The sequence below is a fragment of the Cygnus olor genome, chromosome 1 (genome assembly GCF_009769625.2).
Source record: "Cygnus olor isolate bCygOlo1 chromosome 1, bCygOlo1.pri.v2, whole genome shotgun sequence".
In the NCBI taxonomy this organism is placed as follows: Eukaryota; Metazoa; Chordata; class Aves; order Anseriformes; family Anatidae; genus Cygnus; species Cygnus olor.
Window position 1 is genome coordinate 145,525,536 of NC_049169.1, and position 24,955 is coordinate 145,550,490.

Below are 24,955 nucleotides of genomic sequence, written 5' to 3' on the forward strand. Positions count from 1 at the left end.
GTACTTGAATCTTTGAATTTGATTCAGGCATATTGCACATTTCTTACTCTTACAGACAATCTGAATGGGAAAGTATATTACATATTTTTAGATAATCCTAGGATGGTTTGAAAAACAAAATCACTTACCTTCACTGGAAATTTCAGTTGATTATACAATTCAGAAACAAGAAGATTATGACCGAGAGTCTTTCTCATCTTCATTATTCGTACAATAGCAGCATCAATCTGATATTGTCTGTCTTGGAATACTCTTTCAGTTGTGCTAACCTGTTCCTCAACCTAAAGAACAGTACAACACCACAAATAATCACCTTTTATTGCTGTTATTTTATCCATTATATCTCTGCAATTAACCTTTCTAATGAAACAAAACACATTCTCGTCCGACTGAGACAGATACAGACCTTGCTGCATGCTAATAACTAAGTGATTCTGAAGAGTACTGCTAAAGCAAGCCAGATATAACATTAAGGATAACAAAGAAAAAATCATGTCTTATTTTAAATCTATTTGATAAATCAAACTAATTCATAAGAACTCACTTCAGATTTTTAGAGGAACACCGAAGAATTTGACAGTCCAAATACATCGGGTCTTCCGCATTAAAAATGCTCAACTCTGACTGGACTTTTTACAATTTTATTTTAACACGCAGAGACCAAAAGGAAACAACTCAATACTAATTAAAACATGTCAGCTGGTGTCAAGAATTGGGATTCAAGTAAAACAAATATATCCACTACAAATGAAGGGACAACCCTGCCCTTTTAATAACCCCTCCTAATAAAGGAAAGTGACACGGTGACATTTGATTAATGAGTTCAGTGTAGTACCAGCACTCCAGCCATACCATGAAAGCTTTTAACATGGACTGAAACATCTGCAAGATCCTATCAATTTAACGTAACAGCATTTAGATGTGCAGGCATGGGAAGAAGGAACCTGAATTGTTTTGATTTCAGTGAGATTTAGGATCTTTATTGCCTCCATCAGTCAGCCTGACTAGCAAAAATGCAGAGATTTTGTCTCTCCGTGCGGGACATGGGTAAACAGTCAACCAGAATGAATGCAAAAATAAATACATACTGTTTCTTTCATCTGGATTTGATTGATCTTTATTCTAAACAACTTATGCTTGAAATCACCATTAAAGATGAATTTGTCTCCATCTTCGACGTCCTTGCCCTTTGGATTTTTAATCAATACTCGCGCTTTCCCACAAGCTAAAGACTGCAAGGTTCTTCTTAATTCACTGTCCTCTGTGAAGAAGTTCAAAGTACAAGAGAAAACAGAACAAAATGTTAATATGAAAAGTTTTATTCAATTAATCTAGCCATACGATTTAAAAAGTTAGTTTTTTATGTTATTAACTTCTTCCAAGCTAAGTTCTAATTATGCAACAACTTACAGACTTCAAGCTTGGCCTCACACATCTCACAGGCAAGTGCTGAGAGTGTGCGCAGAACTCTACAAGTAAACAATACAGACTCAGACTCATCTCAGCGAAGTTTCTATCCAACAGTAGTATCAGAAAAAAAATCACAGCAATGTGAGCCTGGTTTTATTGCTGTGGTTTTGTTTGGCAATCAGAAGAAAAATCAGTTGATGACAAGAAACTCAAGCCACCCATTTTATGATTTCATCACTCTTTCTAAACACACACCAGAAAATATAAACACAAATGATAAGCAAACAAGCAAACAGAGAAGAAAACAGGAGAGAACCCTAAGTTGGCAGGAAGATGTTTTGTGAGAAGGTATAGCTATTATAGTCGCAAACTTCCCCACAACAAGAAAGCAGTGGAAAAAAAGGAGTGAGGAAAATTTTATCCATTAAGATTTAAAGGTAAAAGCATTTGGACAAGTAGATAAAACAAAGTCCAAAACATTCTATTAATTATATTGCAAAGTCTTGTCTCAAGATTTTGCACTAAAATAGCCTCTGCAGTCTCCCATAATACTTTTATTGACAATATAAAATTATCACCCAACATGTCAGATCTGGAAAGTTTAAGAATTAAAGATTTTGCAATCTAGTGCTGAAATGCACAAAACAGCTTACCAGAAGATTAACTGTTATTATTTCTAAAATACTGTAATTTTCCCATTCACACAGAATGACCATTTCTTTAAAAAAAAAAAACAACACAAAACTTCCAGCTGTTCTCTTACTCCTAAAAAAAGCCCAAACTTTAAACCAGTGATATAATGCATTTATGCTGTTTCAAACTTTTTAGGTGTTTCACCTTCAGTAAATACAGAGTAATGCCCAGGCCCAAACTCCTGTGTAAGGATGCTGTTAAAAACTTAATAGTCCCAAGTATGACCAATTAATACAGATGAAGACAAAGGGGGAGAAATCTTCATGATTTTGGGGGTGGGGGTGAGGATGTTGTAATAGTCCATAAGCCACTTTTCTACTTAGCATGAGGAAAAATGAGTATGACTTTCTCACCCAGAAATGTGCGTGTATTTTGTGTTAGATGGGAATGGAATTTAAAGATACAATAGACAAAGTCTGAAATGCATGTAGAGACCCCTTACCCAATTACTTCCATGCCCAGTACAAGATTTTTACAGAACTAACTTGTAATGCTGTAAACACAGCAATATAGCTAATACAGAAACTGCAAAAATCAATCTGTGATTCTACTGTCCAGACACTTAATATCATACTCACCTCTGTAAAAGACACATTCTAGATAACAAACGTACGAATAACATATTAAAGAGCTGGATTTCTGGACTATGCTATCCCATGGCTGTCCTATCTTGCCAATGAACACAGATTGCTATGTTTTACTGTGCGAAAGTGCTTCCTTAAACAACTGAAGGTTTTAAGTCATACTGACTTACTGGTTTCTACCATATAAACTTTTAATTTCTTTATGTTAACTTCAGCGTGACTCTTAGGTAAACCAAATATTTATCTGACTGGCCCTATCTTCTGCTGAAGTCTCCAAAGGAGATAGGAAGACGGGACTGATAGACCCGAGGAACCAACGTGAAGCAGCTTTCTCAGTATTTCCAATAGGAGAAGAAAGGGTACCGAAGCTGCCGAACTGATTTTTATAATACTGGAAAATCCCAAATGATTTACACCTCATTCCAGTACATGATTCATGAGGCTTTATTCTAAGAGGTCCACGGGAAGATATTAAATAAGCAGAATATAGTTTATGATTACATTTATGATGTTCTCGATTAAAAATCAATGTACATGCAAGAAATTGTGGGCTGACAATCTGAGTTGATCTGAAGTTTGAGAATGACAGCTTTAAGGTCTGCCATTAACCTTAGACAGCTAACCCGGTTTCAGCTGAGAACAGCTGCATTATATGCTATATGAATTAGATCAAAATGTCTGGCTCTGTTAAATATGACTGCTAATCTCTGCATGTATAGTTAGTTATTTCCTCCCTCCACAGATGTGTTCGTATTCAGCAACGCTAGTTGTCATCTGACCTCCTAATTGTTCAAGTTGGAGATCCTTTTGTAATGTTTAAAAGTTTCAGATTTGACCTTCCTAAAGAATCAGCATCAAATTCTGTCGCATCGGTATTCCTCTTTTTCAGATCATTAATGACTACGTTGAATAATAACGCAGGGAACCCAATTAGGATCCCAATTAGGAGCACTGTGAAAGTGACGCATTCATTTCTACTTGTTTTGTCTTCTAATCAATCATTCACCCGTGAGAAGAACTTCCCTCTCAAGCCATGAAAACTTATTTATGAGTTTGTAATGAGCTCTTACCAAAAAAGATTTTAAAACCCAAGTGTACAATTACCGTGCATATGCTTGCTGACTCCCTCAAAGAAGCTGAAAGGGAAATCGTGTGTCACAAATCATGCTCTTCCCTAATACACACTTAGCCATGAGCCTCCCAATTCTGTTCTCCCCACCACAGGCCTGATAACCCTGCAGCAATCCGTGGAATCCCTCCACGTACACCCATCCCCCAAAAAAACAAACAAACCACTACTCTTGCCATTTGCCATTCTTCTTACACCAAGGTTCACTTAAATTATAAACCAGAGATTAAGCTGGTATTTATACTGGAAAGTTTCTGTAAAGCTTCTGGGTGAATACTATCAGGTGGTGATGGTCTAATTTACCATCTGATTTACTGATCTGTTCTGAGCCCTTTACTGACACTTCAACTTACAGCGCTTTATTCTGTCCTGTGCATTGGGTGTAGCTCCCTGGACTCTTCTGCCGTAACCACCAATGTGCAAAGACTGGTTAACACCTTGTAACAGGGTCTCAACATAAACACACATCAATTAAATAACTGCACAAGGCTTCCACCACCCCCCAGGAAGGGCCAACACTCAAACACCAAAGCAAAGGAAGTGGCTAGACACAATTCTTCAGGGTGGGGAGGTTCACCATCCCTGTCAGCGTTGCATAAGAGAAGCTAACACAGGAATGCTCCATACTTCCCTGCTGCTCCTCTTCTCCTCATCCTACTGTTCACTGAGTCTCCAATCATTTGGGGATTCAGGAACTCAGAGAATTCCTAAGGCAGAGGCAGCTTCCATGCACTGAGGTACCTTTCCATGCGCTGCTCTTCTTGAATTCTGTAAAATTCCAGCTTTTACAACATACTGTGGTCAAGTTTCACAGCTTATCACTGTTCGGCAAAAATCAGGGTACCGCTCAGCAAATGCTGACCTCCCCTCAAAGTAGCAGGAGGCAGGAAGGGTGCAGTGTGAGACCTGCTTCCGAAACCATTTCTGGCCATAAGACTTCCCTCTCACTTAGAAGAAGGGAGACTGCTAAATGGGAATGGGACCTCTCTAGAGAAGCTCTGAATGCCTTGTGTGGGTAGAACTTGGAAGCCAGATTTTACTTCAGCCATCCTGGCCTCTAGGGCCCTGTGAGCCATGAACTCATTACAGGGATTCCTACACTATCTCCTCCTAAGAGAGAGAAACAGACATGACATCATAAAGGTAGCTCCCAACTATATAGCATCAATTCTAGCCAGCTGCCTTGAAAAAAGTCTATTAAAACCCTTCCTATTGTGCTAGAACATAATGGATTTCCATGCAGCAGATTTTATCTGTTGCTGCAAGGCAGCCAGAATGCAAGCGCTGAGGTAAAGTAATACATGGTGAGAATGCAGGATCTGGATCAGCCTTGTGTGAACTTTTGTTTGTTCTGTAGGCATTGTACTCTGACCTAGTGAGTCTCTGGACCATCCTGACGCTTATCACTCACACTGACATGCTTTCTTCAGCTCCCTTACCATTAGTGGCACAGGTGACTCAGCAACCTGAAGATTCAAGCCTGAGAAGCTGGAGTACCTAGGCTGTGCTGCCCTCCGAAACACAACCTGCTAGACAATAGGGATTCTTGATACCCCATCTTTAGAATATTTTATTAAATATATTTACAGTATTTTAGCACTTGGGTGTGTTCAGGTACTTTTTCTGCAGTTGTTTTATTGGGTTGATCTCAAGGTTCAACATGCAGAAAGCTACTGGGTATGACCTGCTGGTTGATGCAGAGAGTTCCCAAGAATAAAGAGATGAAAGGGTTATGCTTTTTAATGCCAATGGCTGTAACTATTTCAAGAAAGTGTAAAAATTAGAGAACAAAACAAAAAAACACCAAACAAAAACCCTAAGAGGATAGATCCTGCTGGTGGCTAAAAAGAAACCGTTTTCTCTTTTTTTTTTCCCTGTTGTTGTTCTTTCTATCTTCAGGTTCAACCTGCAGAGAGGAACAGCTACAATGTACACTCACTAGTGCACACTGCTCTTTTCAGCAAATCAGATCTATTGTAAAAAGGGAACTCCTGCAACAGTAATGGAACAGAGAAGGACAAGAACAGTTCAATTGCAAATAATCATAGAATTATAGAAGCATTTAGGTTGGAAAAAGACCTCTAAGACCATCTAGTCTAACCTTTAACCTAACAATCATCCTAAAATGACAACATTCTTCATCAATCATTTTCAAAATATAATATTTGAAAGTGTGATTAAACAAAAATAATCTGTTCATACAACTAGTCTTTATCACCACTTGAATTTTAAGAATGCCATAATGTATTTTGTAAAACTGACAGGTTGTTAGTAGTACCATATGCTACCCACCTCTTACTATCTACTTTATGAAACATTTTATCTACACCAGGAAGTATGAGCAGTGTATTTTGCTCATCTTTTTTTGGCATCGATATACTGTTGGCTCACGAAGTTTGTCCTAATGATCATGACAAATTTCTTAAAATTAGGCCTTTACCTACAGATTCGTAATTGGCAATCACTCAATTAATAAATATAAGAATCACAAAGTATTTTTCTTACCTATACCTGTGGCCATTTTAATTTCTTCAAAACTGAATTCATCTCCTTCATTGAACATAAGCAGCACTAATGTCTGAAAGAGCGATACTTGAAATTCTTTCTTTCCCTAAAAAAGAAATATAAAATAATTAGCAGTAATATTCAGACCATTTTCTCTCATATCACTTAAATCTGATAAGTTACAGAAGCAACACTTTTTTTTTTTTTTTAATTTCTAGAAGAGAGGTGCATTTTTGTATGCCTATCACAGAAGAACCTGCTCAAATGTAGCATTAAAGAAACAGGATATTTTAAAAAACATTTTTGCTAATCTAACAGTAGCAATACATCACAAACCAGAAGCTCATTAGAATGAGCTAACACTTAGGTCACATCATTTACTTCATTTTCATTACAAATTCTGGCTTTGCTACCACCAAGAGCAAATCTATTTTTTATACTTCACCCTGTATTATCAGTAGCCAAATGTTTGTACAAGCAGACAATGAAAAGGAAATAAACTCTTCAGACAGATGGACACACTTTTGTCAATCAACAACAAATCTGTCTTACTGTTACATAATGCCAAAATCTGTAAGTTTCATATTTACAGTGAGCTGGTAAAAGAATTCAAGGTTGTGGGTTTGCCTTTTTTTTTTTTTTTTGTCTTTGCTCTGCTTCAATTAAGCTGCATTATTAGCAACACAAGATATTCTGTGAGACAAAACAAAACCACATTAAGAAACAATGTGGTTATTTAAGACTTAAATAATTCAACAAGCATTTAAATTTTAACCAGTCATCACATCACCAACGCCCTTCAGTCTCTTTTTGCAACAATTAAGCATTCTATAAATGTCATCAGTATTTCTAAGATCAAAACAATCCCTTATTAAAAATAAGATGCTGTACTATTTCTCTCTTTAATTTCCTGCTTTATTACAACTCTCTTTATTCAAACAAATAGTAATTCCTATCAAATGAATATAAATGTTACTGCAAGGTATCACACTTTTGTCTTCTTTTAGATAGGTTGAATTTCAGTTTAATTAGAAAAAATCTTCTTTCTGTAAAAAATAACAATATTGAACTGTGATTGTTCCTCCACCAAACATGTTATCACCTTTATAAAGAAAATACTAAACATGATTAGATTCCAAAGAGTTGACTTAAATTTTACCCCAACAGGCTAAGCATTAAACGTGCACTTACTTCCTTAAATTCTGCCTTCAGGACAGCATGCCCTAGAGTGGTCTGCCACTGAAGCTTTCGACCACTGTGTTTTCCTAGATAAAAGGTTTTAAACACCTCTTGAAGCTTTATCATCTGCAAAGCAAAGAGATTATTAGTGTTTTACCAGTACAGTGATGCTGGATGATTTCACATTTAATTTCACTGGTTCTCCTAAACAGTATTTCATAATAAATGTTTTTGTGAGGAAAAAAGCAATCACTATTTTAAAGAGCTAAAATTTGCTCTCAAGTACATTGCTACTACTGTGTACAAAAGATATTCTCAATTCAAGTATAGCTTTCAACTTCCCTGATTATTATTATTTTTAATAAATATGAAATGAAACATCCATAACGGGTTTAAAACCTCTAAAATACTGGTTTTGTCCTGGACATTTCACCTAACTAAGAAGTCACAGGACAGGAAGCATACAACTCACACCTATACACTGACTACTGCCATCTGCTCCCAAGTTCTTCCTTTTATTTGCCATATAGAGAGTCCAGTCTGATTTCAATGCCTGAATTCCAAGTAATGGGTTTTTACTCCCCCATTTTCATGACACATTGCTCAGATTGGATCCTTCCACAGTAGTCTGCTGTTGAGGAAAAGAGGGCACAGGAGCAAATGCACAAATGCTTCCACCGCTCCTGAACTGAACGGGAGCACCACCGCCACCTTTGGCCTTCTAGGTGTTTGCTGCTCTTCAGATCAAGCAAGGTATTGCAGGAAACAGGACTCCAAATACGTATTTCAGCTTAAATAACTACAGGTATGAGCTTTGCAAAACCTGTAAACTTGGGAGCAATCTTTTTTTTCAGACAGATGCCATTTAAATGTAGGGGATAGTTTTCTGAGAGACTTTGCAGAGAACAGAAGGAAGGATCTTATGGAAAGTAAGAGCATGCAGTAACATAACCATTGGCTGGATCAACGTGCGTAACCAATGCAGTTAAAAACTGACTGATTACAGCGAATTGTTTTAAACTTTTAAGTGCTTGACTGCAATGTTAAATAGGACACTGATTTTATTTTAATACTAATTTAAGATTAGCGTTATTAAAAAAGTGAAAAAAAACATTAAGTGAAACAATCACCTAAAAAAAAACAACAGCAGATTTTATCCACCATATTCGATTTTTTGCCATTTTGAAATGAGAAAAAAAAAGTTAAAATTTCACAGAAAAACATTAAGTGAAGGGCATTAGTTTACCCTATGATAGTGATTATGATACCATTACATAATCTACATTTATAAGGAGAATTCAAACACTAACCTCTGAATTTAAGTGGACTTCCATGGGTGTATAAGTTGGCCAATATCCCATAGTTAATATATTTACTGTCAGGTCTATATTTCCTGGGTCACTTTGGTTCTGCATATACTAAGATACAAGAGACAAAAAACATCAAAGTATACTGTTTGTATGCTAAATTAGAAAAATATACATACTTAATTTGAATTAGAAATTTTAAATTAAAGAATGACAAATTCCTACAGATCACATCCTTGATCAGACATGCTCTACCAAGATTTTGAGTTTCACGTCTAGTTAACGCCCCACTAACAACCTATTTCAAACACAGCAAGTGACTGCAAGAAAAAAATAAAATACATTGAAATACTCTAGACGACTGTCTGTAGGAGGTATCAAGGTCAAAAACTTCAACCACATGCAAAAAAAAAAGCTTTTGATCAGAAGCCAGGGCAACAATTTTAAGATCAGAGTGATTCCCTAGGACTTCAACATGTCTATGAGACAACACATTTTCTTATAACTTCAGCATAGCAGCAGTCGAATCAGGCTGCAAACTCTGGCATAGAAAAAAACCAACAAACTACGGTATTTTATTAGTGGAGTAGCTGTTCTGGGTCGGACCTCTAGCCCAGAACTCTGTCTTCAGTAAGGCCCCAGAAAAGGTACCCAGCAGAAGCATAACAACAGGGCAAGTGTACACACTATTTCCTCAGTCGCCAACAGTTTGGAAGTTCAGGGGCTGAGATATAAATGATTTCTATGCATTGTAGCAACATTCAGGGAGTTTTTTTTGTCCTATTCACAAAGAATTAGAGCAGCAGTAGCTTCCAGAATGAAGGAATATGGACTTTAAAGGATGTCAACCAACTAAGTTACTATGTGGTATTTAGACTTTATTTCACTTTAAAAAGAATCAAATAAAAAAAGATATCTGAATAGATACAGAATAAATAAATTCTGCTTTATAAATGGATCTATAAAGACACTGTTACTATGATTAGGGCCTGCTCAAAACTGTTTCATTTTATTTTAGCTTAATCCAAGGTATAACACAATTAAGTGCTTCCCCATCATTGTTGAAATTTAGCACGCAAACACAATCTGAATGTACCTGCTTAAACTGAACCATGACATCTTTTGACAGTTCCATGTCCTTGAACATGCCCTCCAGTTTGCTGGTAAAAGCAGCCCCACATTCTGTCACACAAATCAAAGCAAAAATCCCACAATTACAAACAAGCACAGAACAAACGAAAGGTTTAACCGGAGACGGTTGAGCCAGATTTTCCAGGGTCTAGAGCACCCACACGTAACTACATATTTTGCTCCTAAATAGGTATATTATACGAACCAGTCAAATATCTGAGAGGTCAGTCCAGTAGTTCTCGCTGAGCACAATGATATGCTCAGCTATTACTTAAGATCTGGCTTGTTACTTTTTAAAGCATGAGACAATAAGGGTTCAAATTTCAAAAAAAAGTAATAAAAAATTAAACACATCTGAAGATGCCTACCATGTTTAAGCTTTGACAACATGGACTTCTCAGCATCTACTGATGCACTTTTTCCAACCAGCAGTCTTTTGGCCAAGTCCTTCTTATAGAATGCCTCAAACACATCTTTACCTATATGGAAATGGGAGCAAAACACATGAAATCATACATACTGTTTGTACCATGGCACTTCAGGTTTGTGACACAAGCCTTTCTCATGGCACGTTGATCAGCAGATCAATATTCACTATGCAACAAAGAAGAACATGTAGACAGTAGGTTCTTTTTAGATTTGAATTATTCTCTTAACATATTTTTTATTTTTTAAAATTTTACTCCAACTCTTTGTTGTCTACCCAGAGACCATAAAAGGTCTGCAACTCAATCTCCAAAGAAAAAGTTTGTCCTCCCTGTTGCATATAATGTGGTCCTCCAAATGTAAGGAAACTTCAATTTAGGACTAATTCTAGTGGAAACTCATGCTAAAAAAAAAAAATCTCTTACACTCAGAGGAATAAAGTTCAGCTAGTAGCTAGAAAAACATTTTAAATCGCATTAACTTTGAACAGATATTTCTTACCATGAATAAATCTAAATATGATCATGATTTTGTCAAGGATTCTTTCCAACTCTTCATCTGTCGCTTCTTTATTACCAGCTCTTAACTTGGAATCCACATATTTTGCTATAAATAAAACATTTTAACAGTTTAATTAAAAATAAAAATCTAAAATCACCAACTTCAGTGTTTCCCACTTGAAATATTACCATATATTAAAAATATAGGATAAGCGGTAAGCTTCCTATTTTCTGTTCTCCCTATGTTCAGGGGAATGATAGGGCACTTATTGTACTACTGCCATAATGGAAAAGTATCACAAAAAGGAATCACCCAAGGGAAAAACAAAGGAATAGAGTAAAATCATTAAAATTAATGCATTAGAAGTTCCCACATTCTTTGTTATATTCACTGCAAACACATTACTTGTTGAAAGACAATGCTTTGGAAGTGTATAATGCATATGAATGTATTTATGAGAAACAGAAACAAACAACACAAAGAGGACTATAGTTTTATAACTTTCAGCAGGCTCCTCTTGCTCCTTGTTATGAACATATGAAAAATTAAGCAGAAGCAATGCTTTCAAGTTAGTAGCTTCAGAATGACAAAAATAATGTTAAGCCACGAATTTAGCTAAGTACTGATTCAGCCACATTAGTATTCCTATACAATCTTCTACAGGGGTAAGATGGAAGCCATTGCAATAGCTGAAACAACACAATCCACAAAGAACAGCAAGCTGTATCGTGGCTTTAACCTGTATTCACTAGGTTGTGCGATTTGTCCTACATTAGGTTTGTTTTAGGATGAAGCCACAAAACATGGTGAAGAGAGTCAAAAGAGGGAAAAAAACTAGGAGCAGGATCTTCTCTTGGTGTAAATGCCATGATTCCACTAGCTGCAGGCAAAGCACAGCCTGAACAGCTTTTGCCAGATCAGGGATAATTCCAGTAAAAGTAATTTTAAGATATTTTATATTATTTTTCCCCTTAATGAGATCTAGTTCCCCTGTCAAAGTACTGATTATTTTTTTTTCCTCCGTATATCTGAAAACTTTAAATTTTTTCTCCCAACTTCAGCCTTCCATTCCAGTCGGATGGGCATTACTTACTCCTTTCTGAGAGATCTGTAACATTCAAAGAGCTTGTCTACTACCGGTCAAAAATGGTTCATTTTTTCTGCTACGGCTGCTCTTCCCCCAGCCCCTCACGCCACTGGTAGGATTTGCATTATGTTCTCTGAGCGAGTGTTAGCACCGGTCACAGGGTAGTAAGCAGAGCACAGAGCAGCAGAGGTTGACATGCTCCTTTGGGACGCTGCACACACCTACCAAGCACACCCACGCTTTCGGTCCCGCCGTGCTCCCAGGTTAACTTTTGCCTGGCACCCCCAAAGCAAGTCTCCTAAAAGCAGGACGTGTACTGCTATTACACTAGCACACTCAGCAGCAGCATCTCATCATGCTTTCTACAGACTTCGGAAATATTTTACAGAAAAACATTTGTGTACCTATCAATTCTGCAGGCTTATTTGGTCTCTTGTTGATAAATGTTTCAAAGGACTCCTTCATCAAGTTTATAAATTTTTCATTTTTCTGAAAGCACACTTCTATGATATGGTCCACTTTATCCTTAAAATCTAGTAGCTCTTGCACCATATCCTTGTCCTTTTCAGGATTAACCACTATTGTTGTCCCAAAGTTCTGCAAAACAAACACTTTTGATAATAAAATACTTTAGAGTACTACCTATCTCCCCCAACAGACACATTCACGCTTATAAAATTTATCATTAGAAAGAATAAAAAAGTTACAGAGCTACTTATGTGACTTCAAGTTTTCAAAAAATGAGATGCATTAAAATTTAAAATAAAAACCCAAACACATGTTAATGGAGTTCAAACATCAGCGTTTGACTTAAGGATCATATACATTTAAGACAGAAGCTAAACAAAAATACAAAGTAGACATGACTGTATGATGTACAAGTTCACAGTTAAATACAGAGCTACGTGATTCATGTAAAAGAAATTATACAGAAACTGCCTCAGAAATGTTAAGTGTAACGGAAAGCTTTGCACCATTCTGCTGAAATCCACTACAGAGCTCTACTGACAGGAACAGGTGGCTGAAATACAACTACTGCTCATCGCTCCGAGATTGCTCTCTCAGTGAGGGCTACAGAACCAAAAAATCCAGCTGATTTGCAACAAAACTGTATTTTCCCATTTGCAAGAAGCCACAGACTTGGCTTTCTTTTCTTGTTCATCTACTATCCTAACATTAGAGCTATAACACCATTTGTCCACCAAACCAAAATGTCCCATAAGGAAAGACTTTAACCTGTCGGACAACTGCTTAATAACACCAATTGCTGCCCTAGACAGAATGACCAGTTTTCCACCATGGGAAAGAGCAACATCTGCACAGTAACAGTGGAATACCATTTAACCAGTATATTTATATCAACTAAAGTACGTTAACCACAACAGTTAAGCAGAGATGGGAAAGTCCCTCTTAAACCTCAGAATTTCCACTTAAATACCTAATGATCCACTGCAATCCTTCTCCAAGCTCTTTCTCAAGAACCATTTCCAAGTGAATCAACAGCAACATGAGCCTGCCAAGTGTCCTTAGACTCAGCATGTACATCTTGCACTGAATACAATTTCCCTTTCATTAACACAGCATCCAGATCTGTTTCCATCACTTGTGTTCCTAAGTTGCCATTCCACAAATGGCAAGCTGTGCTACAGAGAGCTAAGTGGCATGCCTGAAGTCATAAAAAGGTGACTACAGCAGAGCACAGACCTTCCCCCCAGTACTCTCTGTGCTTTTTCTTATGCTGCCTCACAAGATAGAATTTAAGTTCTTGAAGCCTCACTTTCATGAAGTCTGTCATACAGAATGTTGGAAAGGAAAAAACTTGATAGAAAGTGCAGATTTCTGAGCACATAAAAAAAGGTTTTTAAAAACGAGGTCTGATTTTGTGAGACATAAGGCATGATCAAGCCAACTAAACGACTTGCTGCTGAAGGTGAGGGCCTGCTCTTCCTTCCCATAGGTTCCTACCTGTCCCGAACTACTCCATTCCTTGGGCCAGCACCAGCACCGTTCCCAGCACCGTTCTGTGAGCCTCTTTAAGCTCACTAAACCTGGCATAACCCTGATTTTGCCCACGTACAGTGTTAAAAAACATCACAAAAAAAAGTCGATGGAGCAGCAGGCCATGCAAGTGATAAGACAGGAGTGTGATCCAGGAGCGAGGAAGAAGATCTGGGAGCCAAGGCAAGCTGTTTGTTGGCCCAGCTGACCACAGATCCACAGGGTGCACGTAGGAACACAGGACAACACCCTGCTCAGCAAACTGCATCTCAGTTTTGGGGGTGGACGGGAGACACTGCCTTTCTCCTATGTGCTATGCATAACTCCAGATATAGGTGCACAAGAAAGTCACCTCCCAAATGAACTGATGTTGTGCACTTAGCCCTGAAGGTAGAGACACCCATGGACGATTCAGGGGAGAACTAGCACATCGGGAATTACCAACTCTAGAGAGAAATATTTTCTGTGAAGCTTTGCTGCCTTCATCTTGCAAGAGCACTGGAGTCCAAGCTCTCTGGGGCAGCGTACTACCTGCATATTATGACTAACTAAACAAACCAGATACCCCACTTTGATAATGGATTAATTTCAAAAAGAGCATTCCTATCAAAATGGCTTGAACATTCATATTAGTGCAGTTGGTTACGTGAAGCACTGCTAATCTGCAGTAGGACAGCTGCACTATGGTGTTACATTGATTTTCCAGGTATGTAAAATAGTTGAGTGTATTTGTACCAACTCAACATATACTACAATCCAGCATACTCTAAATAAATGTTCATATGGCTCTATTTAAAAGTAAATGAAATAACTTATTGCGTATTGTTAAAACCTATATTAAAAGCGATTTCCAAGCAGCTAGGAATTGAAAATCAAAACTTAAGCGTTGCTGTTTCTCACCATGTGATCATTACTGGGAATCAACATATCATCAAGCATCAACATATTTGCTTAAAACAGAACTTTGACGTGTACACCTAAAAGATACACTATTGTTGTTTCTGAAAGAAGCAATTTACAATAACATCATAAATTTTGCGAGTAGGAACAGATCTTTGAAATACCTTGATGTATTCACTCCAATGTTGCAAAAGGATCTGCTGCCCCCCTTTTACCCGGCTGAACAGCTGGTACGTCTGGGTCAAGTCTGATATTCTGTTTTCATCAAGCAGGTTATCAAGTCCTAAAAAAATAAAATTAGAAATACAAGCAAATTAGAAGGGAGTTGCATAAACACAATTAGGAATACATCAGAAAACCAAAAATCTCTATGAAATACACCAAAAGACAAGAACCTCTAGTATGCATAAAAGTATGAAATTTTAAAGACAATTTCTGAAAGCAAGTATTATGCTCAGGATTAACATGCTCCCTTGTTTAAGTTGGCTGAACTGATTTACATTATGATATTATAAAACTAAGTCAGCTGAAGTACTTTCCCAACAAGGTGTTGACTCTAAGCCTTTTGCAGAATGTTTATGAAAAGTACTTGATTTTAAGTGCAGTTTTATCAAAAGAACTCATAGAACCTCCAAAGAATGTCAAAACCAGTAAGCTAAGTGCACTGTCCCAAATTGAAAGTAAAGACATATACTTTGCAAGATTTTTTTTTCTGTAGAGTGTGGTGAGCCATATTTTTAGATTAAGAACGTGCATAAATTGTCTATGCTCATACTGATGTAATAACACATGACTACAAATTCCTTCCAAGCAACATTTCCCTTTTATCAATTCACCCTACGTGAGACTAGGCCTTGGACTAATGAATAAAGAAAAACACAAGGCTAAATGTAACACTTTTAACAATTACATACACATTTTAACATTTGAGAACATGGTGAATTTAGTCCCAATGTAATCACAGATACATCGTCTGGTGTCAGTGACAAGAGGCTTTGGTAAAATGCAAAGGTAATATCAAAGATTTATGCCACTGTTCAAAATCCAGAAAGCTGGATTTTACACAAGTTGACAATTCGCATCAGTGAGCTGACATTGTACAACCGTTCTACTTCATGTACAAAATTACTTAGTTACTTCCAATTTTTAAATGGTATTAGATTACAAAGGATTTCACTACTAGTCACTACTAGTCACTACTTGACTACTTGACCCCATTTTCTACTTTCTTCTTCACCTTAAAATACTTTGATTTAAACTTATTTACATGTTCAGAAAGGCAGACAGTATTCAAGAATGATGTCACGTAAGCTTTTGCCCACACGGAGATACCAGAAGAATTAACATACTTTAGAAGTATATAAGACAACAGATTACAAAGTCTTGAATACATGTTACTGATGTTCTTTTGAACACTGAAATTAGGAAGTGCCCATTCCATCATACCCAAGCATCACTTCCTACTCATTTAGGGAGACCAATAAATACATTAACTGCTTTGTTATAACCTAGCTGATAAAGTTCAACCCTTCTTTTTCCTCTGGCATATAAACTGCATGATGGAAACAAGCATTTTGTCACACACTTGACAAATGAAAAAAGACATTTAGGTAAGTCTTCTGACACAAGGCTTCACACAACTTCCAGAAAGCACTGTCACAGCCATGACAAATTTTATTGTACTTACAATGAAAAAAAACAGCATCTAGTCAATGGAAGTTGTAATAATACACGAAAAAGTTTCTCATACCTACCCTGCATTGGTAAGATTATTTTTTTTCCTGTATCAAACTGACTACATCACATGCCTTCTCTCTTAAGGAAGAAAACCTACAAAAGGCAGTATCATCATCTATTTGCACTGAATACTAGAATGTTGCAAGTGGATTACAATGTGCCCTGGATCAAATGAAGGCAGAAAGTTATGTAAGCCAAGTGATGTTAGACTTGCTTCTTTTTTTTTTTTCTTGAAGTGTACACATAGAATGTAAAAATAATCCAACAATATTACAAGTTCCAAAATATAGTAACTAGAAATACGTACAATTTTCTCCATATTTACATGGACACTGCATATACATTATAAAACAAAAAAGAGTGCAGATTAGAACAAGAACATGTTTCTGACTACGCCAACTGATAAACAAATGTGTCATTGGAAAAGTGACTTGAAAATAATACTTGAATTAAAAAACAAGCAAAATTAGCATGTATCAACAAAACTGTTAGTTATTCTTACCTTCTATTTATGATAAGCTTAAGAATAGCTAAGACAGAGTAACCATGCTTATTTTTGTAAATGTACTGAAAATAATGAAATAACCTATTCCCAGAGTAGTTCAGTGAAAACTGTAAGCATGCATCTATCTTTAAAAAGGTGACAAAGAAAGAAGTGAAAGGCATGTGCAAAATAATCCAAAAAGTATTAACAAACATGGATGTGATGGAGCTTGAAGATAACAGTAACAGTTTTGCAGCAGTAAAAGAATACATAAGGATAAACTGCTACAAGATCTAAAGCCTAAAAGATGGCTAGTGCTAGAAAAGGAAAGGATTATTTAAAGTAATAGAAGATCAGACCAAACCCAGGAATTCAGTGAAAAAAGGCAAAGATTAAAAGTTAAGAGGAACAAAGAAATGGCGATTTGAAGATTGGTATCTGAATAGGGAGCTCTTAAGAAGACTGCAGCTCAAATTTGGAATTGCCAGGCAGAAGGCAAAATACAGAAAAAAAGCATATGAAGTACATCACCTCTGAGTGTTGTCAGCTCCAATATCTCATGATTCTTTAACTATATAATCACAAGGATATGTGAAGCTATTGCACTTGAGCTGTGTAGTCATCACATAAAAGAAACTACAACAGTAAATGCAGCTTTCATTTGGAAGTTTATATGAGTTACAGGAAATCAGCAGTTCCAAAAGGTTTAATTCCTAAGCTCCAAGTCAAAGGGGACTTCGAGAGTTCATCAAGCTTTACAAATACAGAGTTACATTTTAGATACTTGTTTCCTCATGGAGGATCTACTTGTCACAGTGGGCCTGAGAGTTTTACTGAATTGGCTTTCTGTGTCTACGGAAGTATTTTCCACAGCTATCACTTCTCATGAAATAAAAGATGTGGATTCTAAAGTTATTGCAGAGTACAAGAATCTGTTGTTTATTAGAGAATGCATTTAAAAAGAAAAATACCTTTTTGCAAGATAGCTGTTAAGTGTTCTCCTAGTAGCTGTTTCTCCACACAAGCTATCAGTGGTTTCCTAAATGAGGCAAGAAAAGTATATTAGAAGTACCACAGCATAAGGGTATTGCATCCTGTCAGAGTATATTTGTGAGAAACTTACTTTACTGTACAAAAATCAACAATTTTCTACTTAAAACAAAGGCTACAAATTAAGAAAAAAATCTCACGTGATGTAAGTCAAGAAAACAATGAACCACATATGCAATTGAAAAAGAAATTTGGTTTTGAATAATAAAAACAAGCTATAGAACAGTAGAGAGAAGTTTAGATACCAAAAATCTGTACTAACAGAATTTGGAAAAAGTCAATTTGACATTTTTCTTGAAAACAAAGAAACCTTCCAAAAGTTTGCACTCCAAAACAACACGATACCGTATACACTTGTGATGTTCAAAACTGAATTTTTTTTTATCCAATTTTATTATGCAGCCAAATAAATTGAGCTAGAACCACAATACTCCTCAAATTTGTAAATCATTTAAAATTCATCTTTGAAGTTTTCCCTGCTTTTTACTATTAAAGTATTTTTGATGCATTCCCTTTAGACAGGACTGAAATATAATGGCAAGTTTACCTTTCCATCACTTATAGGCTGAAAGAGGAAAAAAATGCCTGAAACGCAAAGGGATAACTAATTTCACTATCTACACTTCTACCGTTGTTTATCATATGACAACAACAGACCAAATACTTCCTTCTGTGTTAAGTTTTACAAAACTGTTTCTCAGACCCTTAGTTTAGATTTTCTAAAAGAAAGGTGTTCAACTCAGATTGATGGAAGCCTGTTAGGTAGCAGCCCCCACCTCTGCTAAAATACCTCCTATCAATGATTTGCTCAGCATTTAATACACAATACACAGTTTAAGTCCCTTCATCTCGAAAGATTAAATTAGAATTTGGGAAGGTCTGGAGAAGGGAACATGGACAATCAAATTATGCAACAGCATCTGCAAGAGAAACATCTTTACACATCAGGAGCCTTTGATGTGGGAAAAGGTGAAAAGAAAGGGGCTGACCACTTTCCCTTAGAATACAAGATTTGGGGTCGTCAGTGACGGTACTGGGTGTCAGACTTAAACAAAAATTTTATCATATGGTTTATATCGGATTTATCATACGGTGGCTGGTGCTCTGTGGGATCTCCTTGCCAAGGGATGTCATAGATGAAAAAACTTAAGTGAGTCCCAGTAAGACAGCACAAATATGTGAAAGATTCATTGGATAATACTAGACATGCAAACAGCATCAGGTTCAGAAAATACGCTGAGCTGCAAACAGGCAGATACTACAACAGTATCAGGGCATCACGTATACTTTCCCTTGTGTGCTTCTAAGTGAATGCGAAAGACCAGTTAGACAGACCCTTGGTCTTAACGCATACGGCTGTTTTTATAGCTACTTTCGTTTTCCTTGAAACTTCCAACTACTGCTGCCTGTCTCCAAGGATAGGAGGATTCAGGGTTGCATAAAATAACATCCTTTGCCCTGAAAGACCTATTCACCCTACAGAGGAAGTAAGGGTAATTGGTCTGCTTGAGACAGAGCATTATTTCCTAAGAAGCAGACAGACAGAACAAGTATTTATCTTGACATCTAGCTGATGAATGACCATAGATGTACCTCCTGTACGGCCTCAAAGTATGCATCTACTGACCAGCCAGGAGATTTGCTTATTCTGGTCAGCTGTCCAGAAAGAGACATGTACTGGTGGGCTGAATAAAACACTCAATGATCTGCATCAATACACACTCCACACGTTGCACAAACACGTTTTGAAGTATTTTTAATCATGTTTCCCATGTTGGTTTTCATTTCTGTCTAAAGTTCAAAGCTAAACTAAATTTAACATCCTTCCTGCTCTCTTCGTGCACACCTGGGGAGACGGTATGACCTGAGGAGAACTCAAGGGCACTAATTTTAAGAGCTGCTGTTTCTTGATGCAAAGACAGGAAATCAGTGCAAAGCCTTCTAAAAGTAGGTTTCTAAGAGTTTGACTAAGGACTAGATTCAAAGCAAGGACTGTGTATCCCTGCAATCAGCATTGATAGGAAGAAGACTCAAGTTCAAATACGCACCATTAACTTAAGGGCATTTGCTTAGCCTATTTTCTTCATATATATGTATACATACAAGTTAAAAAAAATACTGTTATTCTTTTCACACCCAATAAAATGCCAACATATCAGCTGAAAAATGAAAAAAGGGGGTGGGGGCTATATTCTGAGTTAATTCTATTTGCTTATGTTCTTTAAAAAAAGGCAACAGCTTACTGCATTACGTATAAATTATGTATGCATTTATAATTTGTCAGTAATTCCTGAATGCACATTCTTACCCCAGCAAAACACACGCTATTACTCAATACCTCAGGAAAAAAGTGACAAGCTACCTTGCACAATCCACTGGCAGCAGCTACACCAAAGCTGATCTACTTTAAACATCTTTGAATGTTTGTGTTCATGTTCTCTATCCTATGCCATAATTTAACTTTTTCTTTTTTCCTTTTTCTTCATCCTCCTCCCCCTCCCAGCAAATGTTCCCTTATTATAAGCACATGAATGCTTAAAATGAGCCACTATTCTCATAATACAAATTTGAGTTATATAATATTTTGTTAACTTCAAATTTCACCGATAAATTTTTCCAATTTCTCCCCCTTGTACTGAGAGAATATTCTGATTTTAAATAAATCAGTTCTGATAAAAAATAAAGTCTTAAAAAAAACAAACACCACCAAACTGCATCACGAGTGGTGTCTACAAGATAACATCTGTAAAATACTATAGAGATAATCTCTGTCTCTCTACAATCATGGATAACCACACCGTTTTATAAAGGATGCTTGACTTTTGCTAAAAGTGACAAAATTTGTACTCACTGTGTGCTGTGGTCTAAGTATGTTATCACTCTGTCTCCTTCTTCTTCTAAACGTTTATTAACATGGTGAAGATATTCTGGAACCTAGCAATAGAAGAGAATGACAAGTTCAAGAGTTAAGTACAAAACCATAAAAGACAATCCTGTTTCATGGTGATAATTTTTAACTCTAAAGACAGTTAATTGGAAAGGACTATTCCACCACAATGTTGTTATATATTATATAAATACCTATACTTTTATTAAACATTATTACTTCATAATTAAAGTATTATAACTGCACTTCACAGAAAGAAGCAGATAAACAGAAATCTCAGGTTATTCCTGAGGATTTTTTTTTCCTCAAAACCCAATGAGTTAAGCTAGTCCTTAAAATATCATAGAGCGTATTTTCAGTTGGTGTGAACCATATAGTTTCTCCAGTGGGCTATCTGTCCCTACGGAGAGTTAGCACATGTGAGACGGGTATGAAACTTGGGCTTCAAATGATCAAAACAGTTACGCATATGTTCATATGTGTGTGTGTGTAAATATATACGCATACACAAACATATACACATGTATATGCATAAACATATAAATGTAAACACTTAATAAATTAGGGCCTTATTATTTTTTTTTCCCCTCAGTTTTCCACCAGGCCTATAGAGCAGTAAGACTTGTGGGAAAACTATGCATCAGAGCATTTCATCTCAGGTCCTGGGGGAACTTCAAGGCATGAGGTGAATGAAACAGGATTAGACACAAAAGATCCACCTCGGTGCCAGACAGGCATTTTCAGAATGTTTCTAGCAAGTCAGTGTTAAAATTGAACTAATGAAAGTAATATGCTGTATTTTAGACCACCAAGAAACACTTCATTTGATTTACATTTTCAGAGAGAAACTCATTTTCAGGCTGCCCACCATACGGCATAATTTCATCTCAACAGCACAGAAAACAAAAATGTCAAGTCTATTTAACTAAGAAGCAAAAGAAACAAAACAGACAAATAAATTAACAAAACAGTAAAAAAGTAAACAGTTTACTTCAGTATTAAGCACAGAATAGAATGATGCCAGTGGATATTTCACAGCTCTTGGGCAAAAATACAGTTGATGGCACACCTTTAAGCTTTGTGTGGAGATTAACTTTCTGGTAGTGTGACTTTAGCTACACAAAAATATCACTGGGTTTCTCCACTCCTTATTTATATTTGTATATGTTTATATAACATACGTATATTCACATACACAATAAAACATTAAGGCAAAGTGGACTCCACTCTTCCCCTTGACACAGTACTGCAGTCCCCTATGTGTAAACACCATTCACACCAGTAAATTTCACTTATTACCACACTATGGCCCTACCAAATTCTCACACAATCCCACAGCAGATGAAACTAACATAAAAGCGATCATCTATATCATGCACCTACCTCTCTTTCTTGCATTAATCTTTGGCCCTCTGCAGCATATAAACAATTTGTCTCTTCCAGAAACCTCTGTTCAAAGGATTCCTTGTAAACCTGCTCAAGAAACGGATTTAGTTACTTACATTAAGCTGCCAATAAGGGTAGCATATTCTGGTTGTCAGACATAAAAGGCAAGTAAAACCTCGGGAATGTACACAATTATGACAAGTGCTTAAAATTGCATAAACTCGTAAGTTCTCTGTTTATCTACTGGTTTTAGAAATACTCTGACCAGAGATGACTTTCCAGTGTAGCAATAGTGTGTTTCGGCCATCAGTGCTAAAATTGTCTAAATTGACAGCTTCTGTTTAATTCACATAGACTAAAACTGGTATCCAACACAACAGCACATCTAATCCATTTAAGCTCAAGACTCCCACTGATACTTCTGTGGCCAAAAAAAAGTTCCAAAAGAGAATTTCCAACAGTAAAATGATGATATTCTCAGTAACAAATCTTCAGAACAACACTGATATGTTAATTCACATCTGCCAGGCTCATCTCAGTGGCACAAAAGAAAGAAAAATTCATTATACCAGGTAAGATGAACTTCCTTTCTCCAGTGAAGGAACAAAATGATGACTAAAAAAGGGCAGCAACAACAACCACAGAAATTGAGAAATTTCTGCATAACGATTAACATGCTTTCATATAGAAAGGAGATAAATTAGAAAGGACAACTACATAAAGTAGTTAAAGCAGACTGGAGAAGGTAGCTAGGGAATGACACATGAACAGAGAGTCAGTGAAAAGAAAAAAGTCCTTGAGTATGGTAGATGAATAGAAGGAAATACTTCTCCCAAAAGATAACACAGAGCTGTAAAAGTCATTATTACATTCTGACTAGGTTGGCTTTTTTTTTTTTGGGGGGGGGGGGGGAGGGGGGTTGGGTTTTTTCAAAGTCCATAAGGAGGAAAAAAGTTTGATTTTTTTTTTCAATGCATCAAACATGAAACCTCAGGCTTGACAAGCACTCAATGTATGAGTTCACTAATTCAGCATCACGAGCAGACATCAAGTGATTGCTTCAGCCTTCTCTTTACACTAGCTCCATGTTCGACATGATTGAATACTAGATTTCATTTCTTACCATCCTTTCCTTCAAGATAACTGGTATAACTTTCTGACCTATACATTAATACAACAGTATATGAAACTATTTTCTGTATAAACTATGTATAAATCTTTACAACAAGGCAACTGCTATAGAATAGGATTTACATGAACAGGAATCAGCTTTCAACAGCCGGTCCTCCACTGCATAATTGCCTAAAAAATCAGGAATGAGTAGGAGGTTAATTGTTTTCGAATGAAATATAAGAGTTGCTTTATTAATTCATCTTTCACCACAGGCTAACCTCTGGTGAAAGAAAATAGAGAAGCAGAGATCCTGGAGTATAATTACAGGATTATAAGCACATCTGTGCCTTGATATAGTGACAGGTAACACAAAAGAACAGAACAGATTTGGTTAGGTTCCCTAGTGAAGAAAGAAAACCACGCTGTTGAGCCAGTGAAGAAGACTGCAGACTGAAATCCAATTCTGTAAGAAGGATCCAATAAAGGGCAATGTTTATCTTTAGTTAGCAGAGTATATTCCTAAAAATAATCAATGTTAACACCTACAAAAAACTGATGCAATTAGAGAAGACTTGCAAATAACAATGGGATAAAAGTGGGAAAGGGGCATGCATGTGATCCGAAAATTCATTGACAGAAGTTTCTCTTCTCTCTTGAACAGAATAATTACTTACAAATTTTTCTCATACACTAAAGAGTGTAATTACAGATTAAAGTCTGGAAGGTTAACGTGAAAGGCAGAAAAGCAGGTAAGCAGCCTGGCCAAAAAGTACTTTCTAACAGGCTTTCATGCAGTCTTCCCCTTTGCACTCTTTTTTAAACCCTTATCCAGTTTTGTAATAACGTATGTCACTTGGGAACAGAGCAACCTGAACAGTTTCTAAGAATGAAAGAGAGCTCCTAAGTTTTATTGCACATCATACAACAAGGTCGACCAGAGAACACCACATACCAAAGTCAAAATCACAATATTTTTTATATTCTGTTTGGTTACTTACTATCTATTCTAATGGAAAACCCCAATTATCTATAGACTGACTATAACCATTTTAAAATGTTTGCCTTAACTTTGCATCTAACTCTCTTTGGTCTCTGCTAAGAAGTTGCTGATGTAGTGATGTCTTTGGCGGTAAGACCCATGATCTGGACTCCAAAAACCTTTTTACAGTGACAGAACTAATCTTTTTTGGTTGCTACACTCCACCTTCACTAGGATTACAAAACAAGTGGTTAAGACAGACAGGTATTACACACACTAAAAGACATGCAAACCTTGTAAAGCTTGAAGGCCAGTGCATCAGCTAAGAAAAACAAGCAAAGAGGTCTCATTTACAAGCAGAGAATGAAAGACTAGATAGGGTAAATAAAAGGGAACCACTTCTCAATCTGTTAGACAGATTTTGAAGCACATGCTTACTAGAAGAATACAATTATTTCTGTACAATACA

General features: G+C 36.6%; 1 protein-coding gene across 3 annotated transcripts in view; it reads right to left on the bottom strand.

The window, feature by feature from the left end:
- The window catches only part of CUL4A (cullin 4A), a 35,901-nt gene that overhangs the window by 317 nt on the left and 10,629 nt on the right, over window positions 1-24,955 (bottom strand). For all 3 annotated transcript variants that reach the window (XM_040556910.1, XM_040556822.1, XM_040557000.1), the window contains 13 exons: window positions 22,392-22,481; window positions 20,973-21,055; window positions 18,043-18,110; window positions 15,015-15,133; window positions 12,357-12,549; window positions 10,866-10,970; window positions 10,307-10,417; window positions 9,904-9,989; window positions 8,811-8,918; window positions 7,513-7,626; window positions 6,322-6,427; window positions 1,089-1,261; window positions 129-281 (listed from right to left, as the gene is read on the bottom strand). In XM_040556910.1, coding sequence (XP_040412844.1) covers window positions 129-281; window positions 1,089-1,261; window positions 6,322-6,427; window positions 7,513-7,626; window positions 8,811-8,918; window positions 9,904-9,989; window positions 10,307-10,417; window positions 10,866-10,970; window positions 12,357-12,549; window positions 15,015-15,133; window positions 18,043-18,110; window positions 20,973-21,055; window positions 22,392-22,481 — 1,509 coding nt within the window. The remainder of the gene's footprint in view (window positions 1-128; window positions 282-1,088; window positions 1,262-6,321; window positions 6,428-7,512; window positions 7,627-8,810; window positions 8,919-9,903; window positions 9,990-10,306; window positions 10,418-10,865; window positions 10,971-12,356; window positions 12,550-15,014; window positions 15,134-18,042; window positions 18,111-20,972; window positions 21,056-22,391; window positions 22,482-24,955) is intronic.